We start from the raw sequence: 20,559 nt of genomic DNA on the forward strand, positions 1-20,559 counted from the left end.
TGCTAGCGTTCACCCAGCACTGACGTTTCAATTTTCCCCCGGGCTGATAAGAATTGCACAGCTGTGATTGAGAGCAGATATATGCAGCAGAAAAACCAGAGAGAGAAAAAAAGAAGAGTGATGGACTTAGTGGTGCTGAAATGAGTTTTTGGATTTCTAGGAGCAACAACTCGTAGAAATTCATTCTAATTTGGTTTTTGGATTGAAAGGTTGATGCCAGTGAATGCACACAGATCCTTTTAACACTTGTCACTCACTGATCAATATCTAGTTAAAGACTTTTCTCCGGGGTCGCCATCTTCATTCAGGATGAGGTGTGTGTTCAGTGGCATCCCAGGTTCGGTAATACCCGTAAAAAAATAACTTGTGGGGCTCTGGAGCCTCCCAGCGCTCCTGCAGGTCTGTTTGTTCTTCTAGGACTCACTGCTTTAGTTCAGCCCTCCAGAGAAGATTCTACTTAGTATGCATTGGGTTTTTACTGAGTCACAAATAACTGATCTAGTTCAGATTGATCATGGGGATGAAGTAAGGGACAGAGAACGACACTTGAAATCTGGGAGATGAATCACTTCGAAAGGATAGGTCAGAGGCAAAAGTAGGAGTATAAGGTTTACCAAGGTTATTAGGGACAGACCAAGAAAAGCAGTGAGGCCTTTAGTGATGCTCTGGTTTCATGTAGAAGCACAGGGTGGAAGAAGAGTTCAGACCTATAGGAGGAAGAGATAAATAGGTAGAAACAGACAGCCGTGCTGGTGCAGAAAACAGAGAAAGCAAGGCAGATAAAGAGCACAAGAGGTAGATCGAGAGAGAATGAGAGGAGAGAAAGGTCAAGAGAGAAGCTTGCAACAACATGCATGAGAATAAAGAAACTCGGCACCCTGCTATCAAGCATATCCATACAAAAGCTTCTATATATGTATGGTTAATATGCTATTGCGTAGATCTATGTATGCGGTGGCAACACCGTGTGTACATGCATGCAGGTTCTCAGCAGTCACTCACTGTGATCCGGGACCAGGCCCTGGCCAGGTCGGAGCAGCAGATGAACTTTACTGCCCCCTGCTTGGATCAGCTCAATGGCCCGAGTGTGTGTGATTCCCTGGGTGGCCTCGCCGTTGATCTCCACGATCTGATCTCCAACCTGTGATGCAGATATCACGAGCAGGAAATCTTTCAGAATTTACCAAACAAGGGTAAGTTCAGTTACTGTTCCTTTAAATAAAATCAGTTTTCAAACTATGAGGCACGCGGAGGGAGAGACACGAGGCATAGATAGTGGAGTGCATTAAGTGACCCGCTGATTTTGCCTGTTCATCAACACAGTCAGCAGCTGGGAGTCTGCAGCACAGGCTGTGACACGCAGCTCACGCAAGAATTTAATGTTTTAAAACACAAAGTTGTTAAATAAATCAGTCACATCTGAACACAAATACACGATATACACATATTTTTTTTCTGAGGACACCGCTATCTTGCGATGTCCATCACAAATAAACGTCCATAAATCCACATAGAAATCACAGGGAAAAGACGCTGCATTATAAGAACTTGCTTGAGAATCATCAAGTCTTAAGGTTTTTCTTCAGTAAAAAGTAATCCAGTATTAGATGTCAGTGCATGCATGACTGCTTTGCAAGGAGCTGCTAATGGCTAATTCGGCATACTTTTAATGGTGACACTTTGCAAAAATGGAAACAAATAGAGGCAAAAAAATGGGCCAACAGCTGACTGACTGAATGGCAACATTATACTTCCTGTTTACATCCCCCAAAGCTCCTGAATTATCTGCAGTTCCAAAAATTAAAGCATTTTAATTATCCCCTAAATAGAAATAAGAAAAAAAAAAATAACAGAAGCGACAAAATTCATTATTATTGACTTTTTGGAGGAGGGTTTTGGGGGGGTGCAATTGTCTTGATTTTGTCTGATGCGGGCAGGTCCACAGTGTTAGACGCTGAAAACTCCTGAGTAATATTTATCAATTTGGTTTTAAAGTAGTATTACCCAGATTATTCTGAGGATAGAGACAGACTAGCAGAATAACTCACATGTATCCTGCCATCTTTAAGAGCAGGTCCATCCTCAGCCAGTCGCAAGATGAACAGTCCCATGTTATACTCTTTCCCTCCCCTCAGACTGAAGCCGAAGCCCCGCTGACTGCGCTCCAGCTCCACCACAAAGCAGCCCTGTAGTTCACAGACAAGAGGATGAGATTTTTGAGACTGGTGCACTTCTTCTTGACGGGCATGTGATAAAGGTCCCAAGTTCTAGTCAAGCCTGAAAAATCACTGTTGCATGGCCTCAAAAAGAATGTTCTAAGATTAAGAATTTACTAGTAAATTACAAGCATTGCATACTGTTAATTTAAAATAAGTGAGAGTAATTTTAGCTTTGATTTTACCTGCTTTGGACCTGATGTGATGAGTGTACCCATCTCTCCTTGTAGAAAAGAGTTCCTGATCTCACTGACACCATTCGTGAAAAAAAGACCAAATACACATTAAAATGTGACCCACATATTGTAGATCACAGGTATATTTAGTCTCATTTTAATACAATGTGGCACAAGAGCTCTTATCCTGAGATGAGAATTGAATGTCAGCACACAGATAACATATAAATGAATATAAAAGTGTGGAAACAAAAAATTAAAGAAAATAAAAATAAAAACAGCAAAATGTTTTATAAAAAATAGCTGTTGTCCTTTCATATTTCTTTTTTTTTTTTTTCAAGCAGTGATGAAGTTTGGTCATGGTCAACACAGCAAACCTTTAAAATGAAAGGAAGTTTTCTTTATTTCTTTAAGTTCAAGCATGGACGTAAGATAAGGCCGTGGTGCTCTGGTGAAGAATCTTCTGCCTCATTTTTATCTAATGTCGTTGGGCCACTGCCAAGTTCAAACTGACCTGTTCAAGCAGTAAGTACAACATGACTGACAGTGTAGGAGTCGGCCGTGATTAGTTTTCCTCTGACGAATCCAGTGTATGGTTTATCACATTTTTCAAAATAAAATAAAATTCATTTCACAGACTAAAAGCTCTTCTTCAAAGTAAGAGTACTTCATAGAAATGTAGTGGAGTCCAAAGCACAACATTTGTCTTTCAAGGAGTAAAAGTCATAAGTTTCCAAATAAATAATAATCAAGTAAAGCACAGATACTGGAAAAATATACTTGAGTACAGTTTTCAAGTAAATGTAACTCGTTGCTGTCCACCCCTGATCATAAATGTCAATATATAACAATCAGAAAATACTGATCCAAAGTCTGTGACCGGCCTAAAGGTGAGGGATCTAATATCTGATAAAACAATCTGTGCGTAAAAATGTATGCACTCACTGTCCTCCCTTGGATATGCCTTCACCAACTTGTACAGTGTGTATCATGTTAATATGACAATACTGTATGTGAGCTACAGCACATGAAAAATTAGAGATGCTCCAATACTGTGGAGATAGAGAGCGGAGAATAGAGAGTAAGTCTCATTCTCTTCCCTCACTGCTGTGTCCAGTGTGATCCACGCGCTGCCACGCCTTCCTTACAGCGCCATGAGCCTCTTTCCGTTGGTATCATTATACAACGCACAGAGACCAATGTAAATCCTTCAAAGAGCGGCGCTGCTTTTACAGTTCAGTGGCAGATATCGGGGGCATACTTTAATGCTTCGCAGAGCTCATTACAATGCCTTTGTGGGAACTTAGCTGCGCTAACACACTAAAGAGTCTACGCCTTCTTAGCTGGCACGGAGAAGAGTTTACACACTTCATGCCGACGAGCTGACAGCCTCAGCTCGTAGTCTGGGCTGACCGGAGGCATGTGCTGGAGATTAGACAGAGAGCAGGGAGGGTTCTTGCCAAGGGATGGATAGAGGGCAAAATGAAGAGAAGACGAACACATGCTGATGGGAAGCGAAACAGAAGCGCGTGAGGGTGAGAAATGATGATAGAGAATTGCTGCTGAAGCAATGGATTAAAAAGTCTGACACAGGTAATCTTGTTTAAAAAGAAAGATCAAAGAGGAAGTGAGACACCCTATTAATGTGTCTCTTTTTCCTTGCTTCGCCAACCAAACAGTGACCATGGGGGGATTTTCTGTCTTTCCGGATAACAAGGAGTGTGTGGGCCACAAGAAACAGTAATGGGGCCACACTGAAGCACAAACCGGAGCCTGCTCCAAGAGGATTGGGGCTAATTTATGGTTCAAGTGGCAGAAACCTGTATTAGACTGTCTCCAGTGGACTCAGAGGGACGCTGACAAGCCTGTGTGAATGCTTTTGCTTGTATGGGATTGTGTTTGTGTGTGTGTGTGTACCTGTCTGGATAGCTGGGAGGCTGTTGGCCCATAGCTCTGTGTTGTGCTGAAGGGCTCTGCTTGGCTGAATTTGTTCCAGATGGAGGAGCGTTGTCTGTAAAAAAAAGAAAAAACTCAGTTCATACAACACACCAATTTAGCATGACACAACAGGCAGACCACTCTCTTGCGATCTGCTATCAAATGTCACGAAGCAATCTTAAAACCTCCTTTTAGCAACTTTCATGTAAAAGTTGAGAGCATCAACATTCCCATTAGAAGTTTCACTGAACTATGGCCGTCTCCGTGCCAACCTACCATCTTCAGGCACGACAGTGAGGGTGACAGAATTGCCGGCATCCTTGATGAGCTGGACAATATCGTTGTGCGACAGCTCCATGATGGACCGGCCATTGACAGCAGAGATACGGTCTCCCACTTTCATCTGACCTATACGGTCAGTGGGGCTGCCCTCGATTATACGGCCAATCTTGTGAGGTATAACTGAAACAGAGAGAAACAGAGGGATGAGAATGTTTGATTCAATAAACCCAACATCAAGACATTGCTTTCAAATAACAAAGCAAAGGCTTGTGGCAGCAGAGCTGTTACTAGGAACCTGATCAATGTATGGTTCCAAACTGAAAAGGCACAGGATTAAAGTGTGCAGAATATAATGTGATACATTTCAAAAAACCCTGAAAAAATGATAAATTACACGACTAAACGTCTATAGCCATGGTAACAGCTGTGTGAGGTTTTGCTTTTGCACAGTGGTGCTTTGAGTTAAATGCTTCAGCATGCTGATATGATAGAATTGACAGTGTTTACATACGGATGTTTAACAGGAATAATGATGACCATATTCTTCCTCTTAGTTCAGTGTGTTAGCATGCTAACATCTGCTAATTGGCACTTAACACAAAATACAGCGAAGACTGACATCATTAGTTTTGATGGTGTTTGTGACATCAAATTAAAAATTAAAAGGCACTTCAAGGCACTAGGTAAAAATTTAAGGGATCACCAGAGTTAATGCTGTTCATCCTGATAATTAAATAATCCTAATAAATATCCTGGATCCTGATCATTAGGAGAGATCCTCTAGAAAGCATGAATGTTTGTGCCAATCCATCCTCTGTGTGTGTGGCTTTCACTGGATATATGAAACCTTTGATCTGCTGGTGGCATGAGATGAAAGGTCAGTAGAGGTTCATCCTCTGAGGACTAGGGCTGTCACAATATCAGATTTTCACAACACAAGTATCATGGCCAAAATAATTCATGATGACAATATAATTGTGATAAAAAAAAAAAATTATGCCATCACTCAAATTCATCTTTAACTTTGTTAATTGTGTTTTTGGCTGTTGTTTCGGCAAATGAGGCAGATGGCAAATTAAACTGAAATAAAGTGTGGGGAGGTGGGGAGAGAGTCCATAACCGTAACAGTACAAGTGCACTAACAGAACAATTACACTTCATGAACAGTGAAAAGGCAACCGGATGAACTGATAATAAAAAAAAAAAGATCCACAAAGCCTAACATCTGCCCTCCTGGTATTACCATGTGTGTATTATTGACACAATATCAGTATTTCATTTTTCTAAATATGGTTATCATAAATACCAGTATATCACAACACCCCTGCTGAGGACCATGAATTCCTCACAAAATTTCAAGGTAACCCATCCAGTATTTATTGAGGTGTTTTCATCCCTGGAGCCATTCTGTCAGCATCGCAAAAAAAAACAATAAACAACAGACTTTGATGTGAAAACATCATCATGTGCTCCTTTAACTTCTTTCTACACCTTTTTAAATGTTTATGTTATTACTAAAAATGAAAATTGTAAATAGAATACATCTTAGTTTATTTCTGACCTCCAGGTGGGGGCTTGTTCTTCGAGGTGAGGATGACAAAGCCGAAGCCCTCGTTGTCTTTGCGCTGCAGAGTAACGTCGAAGCACTCCGGCCGTGGGGACTGGGCTTGCTGGAGGGCACTTGGCACCTCCGCACGAGGCATCTTGGGAGAGCTGTTGACCAGGGCGGATGCTACCTGGTGGGGCTGCTGACTGCCCTCCTCCTCTCCACCACCATCTGACAAATGACAATGCACAGGGACGTGAGGAAAATCCGTCTGAATCCAGCTGCTCAGGATACTCTTTTTGTCTTTTCAGGCTCTTACATTCAGGCACCAGCAGGCTAACACAAATGTTTATTTTGAACAGTGGTCATTCCAGTTTAGGTGGCCTACATTTTAATCCATGAACAATTATTTTGAAAAAAAAAAAAAATCCTCCCAATTTGTCCTCCTTGAGATCCCTGCATAAATAATTCAGCACACAGCGGCTTCATTGAAGACAGCCTTTTTGCTGCGTTTATTGCACACATGAAATACTAGTCTGTCAAGTCTACACTTGAGATGAAAGCTCTTTACAATTTGTTATTCATAAGACAAGCTGATCTACCTCAATCTCTCTTCATTGTATGTTTGTTTTGCTTAGTCCCTGTTTTGTCAGCCGGCATCAGGGAATCTCTTTCTAAACCCCCGCTTTGAAAGCACAAACCCTTACATGATTGATGCTTAATTTCTGCAACGTGATCAAAGCTGTTGTTGCAATACATCAAATCCAAAGTAATTTCAAAAAGTGCTTGTACTATTCATGCAGTGGGTATTTGTGGGGGTAAACAAGCCTGAATGCTGCAGGGGTTTGTGCTATTGAGAAAGAAAACTCAGCATATTCTTTTTTTTTTTCCTTCACTCCATCCTTTGAGATGTAATTCAGCTCTACCAGCTGATCTAATCTTCACTGCCCTTCACACAACTCCAATCAGTCCTGACAGATAAACACAAAGCAGACAATTTTCGGCTGTTTATTGCGAGCCACTTTTGCTGCTTTTTCTTTTTTTTTTGTTTGTTTTTTACCTGTTCAGGGAGATGAAACATTTTTCATTCATATTCCTTTGATTTAAGTAAATACAGAAGCCTCTTTCTTTTCAGGAAAACATCTGCATAAAATAAGTCAATTTCGGCAGAACTTCATTTATTCAGATTTATCCACAAGGAAATCATCCAGAACAAATTTAAAGGATTAGCCAAAAAAAAAAAAAAATCCCAGATCAAAGCTTTAGTGCAGACATTCTCCTCCAGCATACTGATCGAAAACAAAAGGAGTAAAAGTGCTCTCAAAGAAATGTAGAGATGATTGTTGAACAGCAGACCCACCTGAGTGTGCTAGCTTCCTGCGGACCGTGAGCATCACTTGGCCGTTACGGGCAGCGTTGGTCATCAGCTCCAGCACTTGTTTGTGGGATTTGCCCTTGACTGGCACGCCGTCTATACAGAGCAGCTCATCCCCTGCCCGCAGGCGCCCGTCTTTCTCAGCCGCGCCGAGTGGCACAATGGCACCGATGTACACCTGTGGAGGACGCAGCAGGAGGGGGGGTTATAAGAGAGCTAATAGCTTGACACACTGATCTGACCGACAAAGTGAGCATGAAGATGGGCCGGCGTGGTGGTGAATAAATCCTCTCAGTTGCTCGGAGCATTTGTTGCTGCGTTTCCTTTGTGCAAAACAGAAGTTTCCTGCTTTTTGACAATCTGTTTCCCAGTTGTCTGCTGCCTGTTGGACTGCTACCTACCGGCTGATCCGGCCCCTCGCCTCCAAGGACTCTGAAGCCAAAGCCCGACTCCTGGTTCCTTTTGATAAACACATCGAGGTCCTTGGTATTAGGAGCTGCAGAGAGGAGAGAAGAGCGAATTTGTTGCTGGTCATGTGGGCAATGTATGTATGATGCAAGTGTGCATTCAAGGTCAGGGAGTTAAAGAAATAGCATCTCACTTAAATAACACAGATAATTTATTAGTCCTTCATTAGATAAAATGCCCTAAAATAAAATTTGATTTCAGAAACTGAGCGATGTTAGATAAAATATCAACAACGTTCAGACTAGATTCGTTTTTTAGATCATTTATCAAGTAAAAATAAACAATTTGCTGGTTACAGCTTCTCAAATGTAAAGATCTGTTTTGTTTTAATACCACATGATGTTGATGTTGTTGATGTTCAGGCTCTCGTAACTTGAGATGGACATCATTATTTTGGTTTATTTTGTATTTTACATATTTATGTTTTCCTATGTTGCCAGGTTGTCACAGACAAATTTCCATTTTATGCAAATCTAATGGACAGTAAAGTTTTATCTTATCTCATCAAATTGATCAAGTGAAAAATATTTGCTACATTAACAGAAAATTGTTAGCCTGTTGTCCCTGATTTTCGTTTTCAGCGAGCAAGTCCTGATCCTCGAGGGCTGAGGAACCTACTCCGTACACTTACGCTTGCTGTCCAACATGGCCTTGGACTTGAGGTAGAGCTCAGACGCGTCCGGTTTGGGCGAAGACGAGCGCAGGGTGTTGGCGGGGAAGGAGAGCGGATTGGGGGGTATCTCCGGCTGACTGAGGGCCTCTGTGCTGTTGATTATCTCCTGCCGCTGTGGCTGCGCTATGGGCTGGGAGCACGGGTGGGGCAGTTGCTGGGGCGCAGGATGGGATGCCTGTTGAGGAGCAGGCTGGGATATGGGAGCTGTGCACTGCAACACAGAAACAAGGGGTTGATATAGGAAGAAACCGAAAGCCAAACTATAAATTCCTGTACAATATGTTTTATTCAACAATACATCGTACATTCAATTCTATGAATTTATGTCAGTGATTTCTGTCTAACGGAGGGAGGCCAGCTGAAGCCGGGAAACTGATTTAAGGTCCAGAATGACATGCCCCGAAACTGCCGCACTGCTCTTAATTTTTAAACCAGTGCAACCACACGGAATAATTCTGTGCTGAACCAGTAAAACAGTATGAGTAAGCCTGTTGCTGCCTCAGCTCCTCTCTATTTTAGGAATGCAACATGGAGGAGCGGCAGCGCAGGAACAAGCTGTTGAACATGGCATATCATCTTAAACACCCATACACAGAGGGATGTTAAGTTGCAGTTTGCCAGGAGCCAGCATATTTACCCACATGCAGTTCCAGAAATAACAGCCTGGCTAATGTGGGCTCCCTGAATAATGTAGCTAACAACAGCTACCACGGCACACACTCACACACACACACATACACAGGCACGCACGCGCACACACACACACACACACACACAAACACACACACACACACTTACACAGGCACGCACGCACGCACGCACACACTGAGTGGTGCTTGCGGGGTAACCAAGATGAAGTTAAAAACCCTTTTTGTTTAATAATTCAGCAGCAGTTTTATGTTAAGTATATTCTTTGTTTCGCCCAACGAGACACATGAGGAATTGAAAAATGAGAAAAAATGGTTTCAACTTACTGGTTTGAGTGATTTCACAGGAGACGTTTGACCTGTAGGGCAGAAATGTAGAGAAAGTAGTAGATTAAATGATAAATTCAGGTTATTAGGAAAAGCAGCAAACATCTATGATCAAATACATAGCTTAAAGGCTCGAAGGATGAGTTGGACCTTCCTGCTGTATTTCTTTTCACTCTACTGACCTATTGGCCTCCAGCGGAACCGCTTCAGAGTACGTCTTCTCCCCCTTCTTCTGCACCTTGTTCTGCGCTTTATCACTTAGCGTATTCGCCCGGAGCTTTTATAAGCTTTTTCTCATACCTCCCTCTTGCTCTCCTCTCTGTCTTTGTGTCATAGTGTAGGTCAGCCAGTAGGGGACAGTATAGTCCAATAGCAAAGAATGGGTTTAACACGTCACCATGGGATGGGAGACACAGAGGTGACCCTAAACCATGGGAAAACATGCACTTGTCTGGGTTAAACCTGCCAGATGTTTCTACTGGCTGTAGCTTTCCAGATTTTAGATTTTAAATAAATGAAATGTTTTAATGAATGTGGAGTTTTAGGCAAAACAGTTTTTAATTGAATTTAAATAGTAAATGTACTGGCTGTATCTCCTATTGACAGTCCAGTATCATAACATATGATATCTCAGGCACTGGGCACAGTACATATCCCACTGGGAAGGGCAATTGGTCTCATTTCCACATTTTAAATCCAGAGCAGGGAGCAGGGCCAAATAATTTCCTGTTTCATTTCTGTCTGCCGCTGTAATCGGAAGGGAGTTCTCTCCCCCGGCTGGGAGTAAAGCCGAACCTAAACTCGGGCTGTGTGGTGACCTGGGGAAGCCCTGCAGCGCCGCTCCTTTTAGTCCTGGAAAGCTGTGATCCCCTCCTTTTTTAAGTAGTAACACAGACACACACACACATCCTGCAAATGCACATGTACCATAAAATACATGTAAGGCTGGCAAACAGCAGCAGCAGCAAAAAAAAAAAAAAAAGTTAATAAAAGCAGCACATAAACACACACAGGACAAGCCCCTGGAGCTCAGAGCAGAGCCCAGCTGAGTGCATCTGATATGTGGGTGCAACACTGATCTCCCGTATCTAGGCTACTGCACTGCAGTAAAGGCAAGAAGCAAAGAAGACCCTTCAAATCAGTGCAAGTCTCAAGTAAGAAGAAGGGCAAATGATTGCCCACCATGCTCCGTCTCTCCTGCCTGCCTTCTCTCTTTCTCTCCAAGCAGCGATTGAATCACAGAAACTGCCATTTCTCTGCGCTTTCCCAGCACAGCTCACACCATGTGACTAAGCATGACTTGCTCCCCGTTTGGGAAGGCGCATGGTGGATGATGCAGAGTTATTGTGGACCAGAGCGTGAAATTGCTTTAGTTAACATAGGGAAAGTCTGTGTGTCCGAGAAATATCGACAGAACACCTCAATCCTGTTATTTATAAATTAAAACACTGGTCGCATTGCATTAAATCTCGAACTCAACTGAGTAGACTTTTGTCAGTGCTGGTCTGACAATGTCTCTTTCTCACTGTCTTAAAAAATTAATTTCAAATCCAGTGGGTGGTCTTCTCCTCCTATTGTTTCACTCATTACTTTGAGGGAAAAGGGAAAGTAAGAGAAAGAGAAACAGACCACAGGAAACACAAAGCTGCGTGGGGATTAAAATGATTTCAGACGCATGGGAATAAAGCGCCAGACTATCTCCGGGCACTAACACCTGTTTGTTGTCAGTAACCTGAGTAGATTAATATAGACAGCAGCGATTTAACAACAGAGATGTCACAGCATCAGCACTGCAAGCCTGCCAGCTGTGACATACTTGTAAGGATTAATTCAGTGTTGCAGGCTTACCTGCAACTGCAGCGATGTGAACTCTCATTTCTGCCGACTCACCTCCTCTAAGCACCAGCACGTTGACCTCGCTGCCCACGGGCAGGTCTTTGAGGATGTCCACCACCTGGGAGTGGCTCAACGTCTGCACGTTCTGCCTGTTTATCTCCTTGATGACATCGCCCTTCAACAAGCCGCGGCACCACTGAGCGTCAAGGATCATCTTCACCTTTTGGCCTAGTGGGCAGTCCGCGATGGCGAAGCCGAAACCTCCGGGGCCTTTCACCAGCGGCACGCTCACCAGCTCTGGCTGCAACAAAGTGGGGTCAGGGCCTTCTTGGTGAGGAAGGTGGTGGTGGTGTTGGTGGAGGTGAGGATGAGGATGAGGATGGTGGTGGTGGTGGCGTCCCCCGTTGGTCATGGGCGGCGCTGCAGCAGTCTGCCTGGTGAGGGTTCCTCCGTCTGGGACTGTGTAGTGAGGGTCCTGTGGCGTGGAAGTGGGCGGCGAAGGGGAAGTGTCCTTGGAGGTGCACAGGCCTCCTGAGGCCTCCTCACTGTTGCTGGAGTCCTCGGGCAGGGGGTAGCCCCGGCACAAGACCATGTCCACATACTGGTTGATAGGGATGGACTGGAACATCTTGACCACATCAGCATGAGTCTTCCCCAGCACACATGTCCCATTGATGTCCACGATCACGTCGCCTAAAAAGAAGAACAAACAGGCAACAAAATAAAAAAAAGAGACAATAATGCGACCGACTGAATAAGTGAAATGATAGTTATCTAGCTGGATTACATAAGCAGAATCTGTATCTGCTCTTCTCTGCTCTAAAAACTTATAGATGTTAATGAGGATGGAGAGAATAAGGGTGAGAGCAAAGTAGAACAAGATCACTGACATGCTGTTCTATTCTACATCCTTTCATCTCCTTGTGAGGGTGGAGAGAGGAGGAGGAGTGGGGGGTGGGGGGGTGGGCTCTCATCACCCCTGGCCTGGCTGAGATATTAGCCTGGATGTTCAGGCTGAATTGCTGACTGGCTAGTTGGCTGGGATTCAGACCACCTACGCAATCAATACCTTCTCCCAGCAAACACGAGCTAAGATTTCACTCTTGAAATGAGCTCCATATCCCGATGTAGTGCCTGATCAGACCCACAATGCACGGTTCTAATGACGTATCCAGTGACTAAGCATCCGCAAGGTAATACAAGCATGGTAAGTGAAAAAATACAGTCTCAGAAAGTTCAGACATTCGCATAAATAAATGCTCCTGGCCTGTAGTCAGTGAAAGCCACATGAAGTTGTTACAGTCCACGGCTTGCTATTATAATCCAATGAAATTAATTATATTCTTTTTTTTTTTTTTTTTTTTTTGGTTAAATCAATTACCCTCCTTCTCGAGGGAAATGAAATCCTGAAAATAATTACTCTCTGTTCCACTTTCATGTTGATTCTCAGCAGCAGCACTTGTGTGGACGTTAAGAGTGTTCAGTGGAATCAATACGACTGTAATGTGAATCCTGAGGCACTTCACTAACTAGTAATTCAGCATGCTAAAATCATCATGCATGTGATCACAGTAATTATAAAAGAAAGGGGAATTTACGGAGACACTAAGATGCGGGTGCTGCTGCAGTGTCACTACTGAGACCCGGCAAAAGCTGCATGCAACAAGGACGTCTGTGCCGCAGGCTGTGTGTGCACTGTACGTGCTCGGTTGTCACCCTCCAGCCACGAGAAGACACGTGGTCTGAAAGTCTATTAAACCTCTAATATGAGACTGCATATAAAGTCTGGGTGTCATAACAATGAACTAGACATGTGCTTTACTGACGGAAATTTCCTATTTTTAGATCCGCTGAACACTGCCTATAAACATTTGTCTTGGCTTGATCAAGCAATGTGACATTCACGGTGAAGGGCCTGTTCTGTGTTTTTCCTCTAAATGTGTTTGTTTGTGTGTGTGTGTTTGTGTGTGTGTGTGTAGGTACATAAAACTGTATTATGTACAGTACACATGCTGCTGCCAAGCCAGACACTGTCACTGTGTGCATAGGCACGCATGCCATGCAAACAGCGCACATGTGAGTGTGACAATGGATTATGCTTTGTTTTATCAGACTATTTATAAAGGCCTATTCTCCTCTCCTTACATGTATGGCAGGATGAACTCTAACTGCTAAGCCAGAGTGCAAGTCAGGTACTGAACATTGGTTGGGGGGGGGGGGATTACCTGAGGCGATCTTGTTGTCATGTGCGGCAGGCCCATCCGGAAGGACATTTTTGACCTGAAGGAACTCGTCAGGTCGGTCTCCTCCAATGATGGTGAACCCAAAGCCCTGGGGGCTTTTTCGAAGCGCTGTCTGCAAGATGGATCCCTGTAGCTGAGCCGGGTCTCGCGTGAAGCCCCGCACCCCCCTACCAGGCTCTTCTGTTGTAGGGATGATGGAGGAAAAAAGAGGAGACAGATTGACAAGAGGTAATGGACAAGGAAATGGAGAAAAAAAACTTTTGTCATGTCTAAATCTTTAACGGCCTAATTACTGTAATTACTTAATACTAAATTTGTTCTGTTTTACACACAGTTCTAGTGTTCTAATGAATAATGTATGTAATAACGAATCATATATAAGATTCAGCTTTTACATTAAACTTGAAATGAAGTAAGGAGCCATTACTTCTATAGATGAGAGCAGCACATCTTTAAGCGTCGCAGGTGTCTGTGTGGTGCAGAAGCATGCACGTGTCTTTGAAAAAGAGTCTAGGATACGAAGGGAAACTGAAAAGCTTCCTCATAAATTGCCACCTGTCTCCATCATGGCAACATTCGCACGGTGACAACGTGTCTGACGATACATCACTCACTGCTGGTAATTGCACAAACACTCTTAAGCACACGCAATTTAAGTGCAAACTCAAACAAATCACACACTCACACACTCACACACACACACACACACACACACACACACACACACACACAGAAAACTTGTGAATTTACTGCTCTAAACACCCAGTTATTACAGAAAATCTATATTTTGACCCAGTCTCACCGATTCCTTTAACTGCTGTGATAAATCTGTCCTCAAGTGCGCCTGACATTCTCCAGGTAAACTTTTCATTGCAAATTTTCCTTTGTGGTGCCAGGCAGGATGTGTAAATGGGGCAACTTCACAGAATATAGGAAAGGGGATTATATTAGACTTACAGTGTGTGTGTGTGTGTGTGTATGTGTGTGTGCGCGCGCCTGAGAGCAGGATAAGAGCAATGAGACAGAAAGAGACAGAGAGAAATCGAGTTAGCCTTGACAGAAAGAGGGAAAGTCGGTCTAAATCCTAGCTCTCCCTTCCCTGTGGTGCCAGCCTATGAGATAGTGAGTTATGTGCAGTGTCCCTGCATGCTGGGCTTCTTCTCTGACAGTTCCCACACTGATAGATGGTGCGACATCAATCTCATTAGGGAGGGTACAGATAGAAGCCCCCCCCCCACCTCAAAAAAAGAAACCCTGCATCAAACACAATTCTGAATGTGTCATGGGATTGCAATTTGCATAACTGCACAGCAATTGGCAAATGAACATGCCCGCTCTGAAGAGAGAGAGAGAGAAAAAAAAAAGATCATGCCAAGTGTGATTAAGATGGCTTTCCTGCATTGGAGCTGTGCCAAAGAAATACTTTTAAGGGCGTATGTATAATTCTGTGTTGTGTATGTGTAAGTACAGGCGTGCAGAAAACATGAACTTTCTCATGGCAACTTAAGGTGTGAGCATGTGTGTAATATGAATGCTGTTTGACAGGATTAAGCCCCGTCAGACTGCCCAGACATCCCGTGTTCACACACTATGTCAAGAAACTGTCAACACTGTTTCTTACATGATCACCATGAAAGCAACACTGACAGAAGAGTAGGGAGGGAGAGGGAGAGAGAGAGAGAGAGAGAGAGAGTGAGGAGGGTAGTGGGGTGGGGAGGGGTCTACACACCAAAGCCATGTTTACATGGTCTTGATTAAGCTGTGGGCCACAAAGGGACAGTCTGTATTCTCAGGGGTGAAGTGATTATATGAAATGTCAGACAGGATTGTCAGCGCTGTAATTATGGCTGAGCATAGTGCTGCGCTTTGCTCCTCTGCTCTGCGGCATTGTCTGGGAGGTCAGGCTCGCCAGCCTTGTCAAAACAGTGTTTAGGAGCCACCTCACGCGCGTCCACACACTTGCGCACGACCACTAGCCATTAATTCTCATTAACAAGGGTGGTGAAGGTGCAGAATGGGCACCGGGGAGGCAGTTGAAGCTGCAGGCAGTGGCACACAGGAGGAAATATCGTCCACAGACTGCAGAGAGGCTCAGCTGTGGGAGGTGGGGTCTGCACGCAACGGAGTGAGGCAGACAGTTCTGTCCAACGGGTGTCTGAAACACAGAGGCTAGTTTGAATACTAATGCAGTTATGCTCTGTGTGTTTGCGCACAGAGGAGTGCAATGATTCTTTACACGCGTTACAGCAACACGGGGCTTCCGCTTCTCAGACGTTTACATTGACTGAGAAGAGGGCGATTTGACAGTCCTTCAGCATTCGCCACAGGTGGTAAATGATGAACAGATGACCCGGTAGAAATGCAATTTATGATCATGAGTCACTCTCAACCTGAGTCACCTCTTTCTCCTTCACTGTCTTTCCTCTCTCTCTCCCTGCCTCTGTTCTAACGAGATATCTTTGAACTGCGGTGAACGACTGGGGCAAAAGCATTTTCAAAGAGACCTCGGAGCCCTCCCTATTTCATATCTACTTGTCAAAATGAATTCAGCCGTCCAGTGAAGCGCTGCTCCATTATTCAAATTGAATATCATTGCTTCAGAGGCTATGGGCTGTTTATCAGCGGCCTGTCAACTGTTAGAACATCTTCCAGACAGACATCTCAGCATGAAGGAGATGATAAAAGTGCTCCAATATTTGGATAACACATCTAATACCTTGTTATATATGTTTATTTTTTTTTCTTCAGTGAACAGAATGCTTGAACCACAAAGCCGGAACCTGTGTCTTTATAACAGTGTTGCCTGCGCTGCACCTTATGAGACGGCGGAAAGAGGAGGGAACAAGTCCTGATGTAAAAGCAACTGACCTAAAGCACAACGGGACAAGCTGCTGACACTTGGTGTTGTTTGACCTTTTGGCCTTTGATAAGTTAACTACACATCGGCTTCCACCATTTATTTAACCAGTGTGTATAATAAAATGCTGTGTTGCTATGGCTGAAATCTGCCCTTGTTAGTCCAGTAATGGATGCTTTTTAAGTCACATCATCCAACAAAGAAACTAACAACAGTGCGAGTGTACGGCTTCGCTAGCAGCTCTGTGAGGCTGTACTTCCACGTACTGTATCTCTATGCATAGCTGCGCTTTGAGCTAAATGCCAATGCTAGCATTGTAACATGTTCACAAAGACAATTTGAGCATGATGGTATAAGCTGATATAATGTTTATCGTGTTCACCATCCTAGTTTAGCATGTTAGCATGCTAACTTTTGTTAATTGCCACTAAACACAAAGTGCAGTTGAGGCTGATTTTGCAGGTATTAGTTTAGCAGTTTTGAGTAAATTCAATTTCTGACCTGATGCTGGGGCTGGATTCAAAGTTAGAGGGCAGCCAAAGTTATTACAATTCATCCTGAGGAGGACATCATTGGTTGAACCAGATTTTATTGCAGTATATCCAATAACTGTTGAGATGTTTCACTAAAACCCACAGATGTCAACCTCATAGTGGTGCTAAAGTAAAAGTCAGTAGAATGCAATAACCAAATTCAATCCATCCAGCAGCCATTGAGATATATGATCCAACATAGGAGCCAGGCTGGTTAGTGTGGCTTAAAATAGAAGGATACATTTCAAAGAATAACATAAAAATAAGATTTTGATTTTTTTCTTGAGGATCATTTAAATTAAGACTGAAATTCATCACATTCATCACTACTTTCTGTTCCCTCCCTCTCTCTCTCTCTTACATTCCAGGATGCAATTTAGAGCAAATGATCTCACTTCCTGTCCATTTCCGATGACCAACTAGAGGAAAATTTCCTGGCTCTCAATCTAAATAATGACATTTAATTTAAATATTGGAAAACTGTTTGAAAACCTGTTTAAAACAAAATCTGTTTAAAACGACAATACTTATTATCGATCATGATGATTCTCAAAATAAAACATTTTCCCTCAACTACTTTTTACTCCCAATTGCTACATGTTTACTTAACATTTAAGAAATGCGAAATGTGAAATGACAGGAATGATCTCACTCAACCGCAGATCCTTCCTGACTTGTAAACTCCTCTCAATAACATGTCTGTTTCCTCCAGAGGTTTCTTTGGTTTTGTGGGCGCACTTACCTGAGGGTGTGGCTGCAGGCGGCGGTGGCACAGTGGGCATGTCCACACTCAACTTCCTCTTTGCTTCCAGCACTGGATTCTCAAACTGGGTCTTCTGGTTGATGTGGCTGCACAAGCAAAAATAACCAATATTAGATGAACGAGAGGTGGAAATAGTAGAAGCTGTTACATAAATCTTGACTGTGCACAGAAAACATGTTTCTGTTTGTTTTGTTTTTTTTCCCTGTGCTTGTTGGCACACTGCTCATCACACATCCTACTATTTTCATTCGCTCACCTCCGTCGGTTGACTACACACAGTCTGAGCTGCCAGCTAATATTTCTGTTTTTGTATTCGTCTTTGGTTTTTACCTTTTGGCCTCGCACAACACAGCTTGTCCACACTGCTGATATCGTCCTCTGCCTGTCATGCAAACCTGTGATTTGACTATGAGGGATTTGACATTACCATGCTGGGTAGACAGCATGTCATAAAGCATATACAGGCTGCTCGAATACAGTAGATACATCACAGACCCATAGCTGCCTGTGCCAAAGGGGTAACACATACACACACAGAAGAATTGAGAGCATGTCTAAACCTCACAAATAAGAAATTGATTTGATGCATCTTTGAGAGGGGCCATGAGAAGATGAGCCGCAATCTTTGCTGTGAGAGTCCACATTGTCGTGATGGGATAAACATCTGCTCAATGCATCGTAAGCCCAGGATCAAAAGATTCTGTACATAGTTGTAAACAACAATGCGGCCTTTATCATATTACATGCCCAGAGATGGCCTTCTTTTCTTAAAATAAACAGCCGTGCCAGCTATGCTTTGGCTCAATCTAAAAAAAAAAAAAAAAAAAAAAAAAAAAAAAACGCCAAAACACAATGAATGATTCACAGGCCACACCTGCATGCTGAAGCATTCTCTGCAACCTGGAGAAATGTCCCTCCACAGTTAGATGGTAATGGAGAGAGAGGTAGATCATCTGCGTAATGAGCTTTAACAGTTGTAAATCCCAGTCATGACAGCACAGTGGGAAGACAAAATGCTTTGATGCTGCACAGTGAATCAGCCACATGCTGAGACACTGGTGGTATATATGTGTGGTGTGTGCGTGCGTGCGTGCGTGCATTAAAAAAAAAACAAAAAAACAAAACTGCGCTCTTGCTGCGTGTGACTCATGCACAGAGATACCCTCCCCATTAAGTCTGAAGAGATAAACATTCCCCTCTCTTTCATTTCCACTCTTTCATTTACTCGCTTTCTCACTCCTTAATTGCCACACCTCATGTTTTGTGTGGCAGTTGAGGAAATAATGAGACTTTGTGTCACACTGTCGCATTTGGTCGTTCATTCACAACAACATTTGCCAGACAAAGAGACATAGACAGAGGAAAGGCAGCCTCTCAATGACCCTCTTGCATAAACAGGCGCCCCCCCCACCCCTCTGCCTGCAGGTCTCTTCCTCTTTGTCCACATTAATGGGACTAAAATGAAACATTGTGCTCTTGTTTACACTCTTGATCAGAATGGAATCTCGCCGTTTTTTCCCTCTCAGGGACCCTAAACCTTCATTGTCTGCTGCTGTCTTCACTGTCTCTGCTCTTTTACACACACACACACACACACACACACACACACACACACACACACACACGCACACACACACACACGCACACACACACACACACACACACACACACACACGCACACCAGTATTGTCAGTGCTGACATAATTGCTTTCTGGAGGACTGTGGGAAGCTTCTGTATGGACAACAGCATAATATGCACACTATTACATGGTCCACAAGAGATTCAACGACATCAAATTTAACGCTTCTGTATACACTGCTCAAAAAATTAAGGGAACACTTAAATCACACATCGAATCTTGGTGAATGAATTATCCAGGTTGAAAATCTTCACTGATGTACATTGTATAATTTGTTGAGAACAAAATGACGTAACAACGGTCTATGGAAACCAAAATCTTCAACCAATGGAGGGCTGGCTTCACAATCACACCGAAAATCAAAGTAAAAAATTGAAACCACAGGCTGATCCAACTTGTGTGAATTTCATCACGGCAACTCATAATGTGACTCAGTAGTGTGTATGGCCCCCGCGCGCCTGTACGCACTCCCAACAACGTCTGGGCATGCTCCTGATGAGTCGGCGGATGGTGCCCTGGGGGATCTCCTCCCAGAGCTGGACCAGGGCATCAGTGAGCTCCTGGACAGTCTGTGGCGGTACTTGGCGGCGTCGGATGCACAGATACATAACGTCCGATAGTTGCTCAATTGGATTTAGGTCAGGGGAACATGAGGGCCAGTCAATGGCATCAATGCCTTCGTCATCCACGAACTGTCTACACACTCTTCCTCCTGCACCAGGAGGAACCCAGGGACCACTGCACCAGCGTCAGGTCTGACAGTCGCTCTGAGGATTTCATCCCAGTACCTTACAGCAGTCAGGGTACCGGTGGCTATGACATGGAGGTCTCCATGACCCTTCGAGGATATGCCTCCCCACACCATCACTGACCCACCGCCAAACCGCTCATGCTGGATGATACGTTCACCACGGCATCTCCAGACTCTTTCACGCCTGTCACACGTGCTCAGTGTGAACCCGTTCTCATCCGTGAAGACAACGACCGCCACTGGAGGGTGTCCGGCCCTCGTGCCGCCTCCCATGGAGTCTGTTTCTCA

General features: G+C 43.7%; 1 protein-coding gene across 1 annotated transcript in view; it reads right to left on the minus strand.

Moving 5' to 3' along the window:
- Positions 1 to 20,559, minus strand: part of magi3a (membrane associated guanylate kinase, WW and PDZ domain containing 3a) — a 120,311-nt gene that overhangs the window by 3,651 nt on the left and 96,101 nt on the right. The window contains 13 exon segments of the mRNA XM_056385677.1: positions 1,003 to 1,141; positions 2,049 to 2,186; positions 2,402 to 2,465; positions 4,310 to 4,403; positions 4,607 to 4,792; positions 6,174 to 6,389; positions 7,519 to 7,711; positions 7,935 to 8,029; positions 8,633 to 8,885; positions 9,649 to 9,680; positions 11,539 to 12,177; positions 13,710 to 13,907; positions 17,860 to 17,966. Of these exon segments, the coding sequence (XP_056241652.1) occupies positions 1,003 to 1,141; positions 2,049 to 2,186; positions 2,402 to 2,465; positions 4,310 to 4,403; positions 4,607 to 4,792; positions 6,174 to 6,389; positions 7,519 to 7,711; positions 7,935 to 8,029; positions 8,633 to 8,885; positions 9,649 to 9,680; positions 11,539 to 12,177; positions 13,710 to 13,907; positions 17,860 to 17,966 (2,354 nt within the window).

The sequence above is a fragment of the Seriola aureovittata genome, chromosome 9 (assembly GCF_021018895.1).
Source record: "Seriola aureovittata isolate HTS-2021-v1 ecotype China chromosome 9, ASM2101889v1, whole genome shotgun sequence".
Taxonomy (NCBI): domain Eukaryota; kingdom Metazoa; phylum Chordata; class Actinopteri; order Carangiformes; family Carangidae; genus Seriola; species Seriola aureovittata.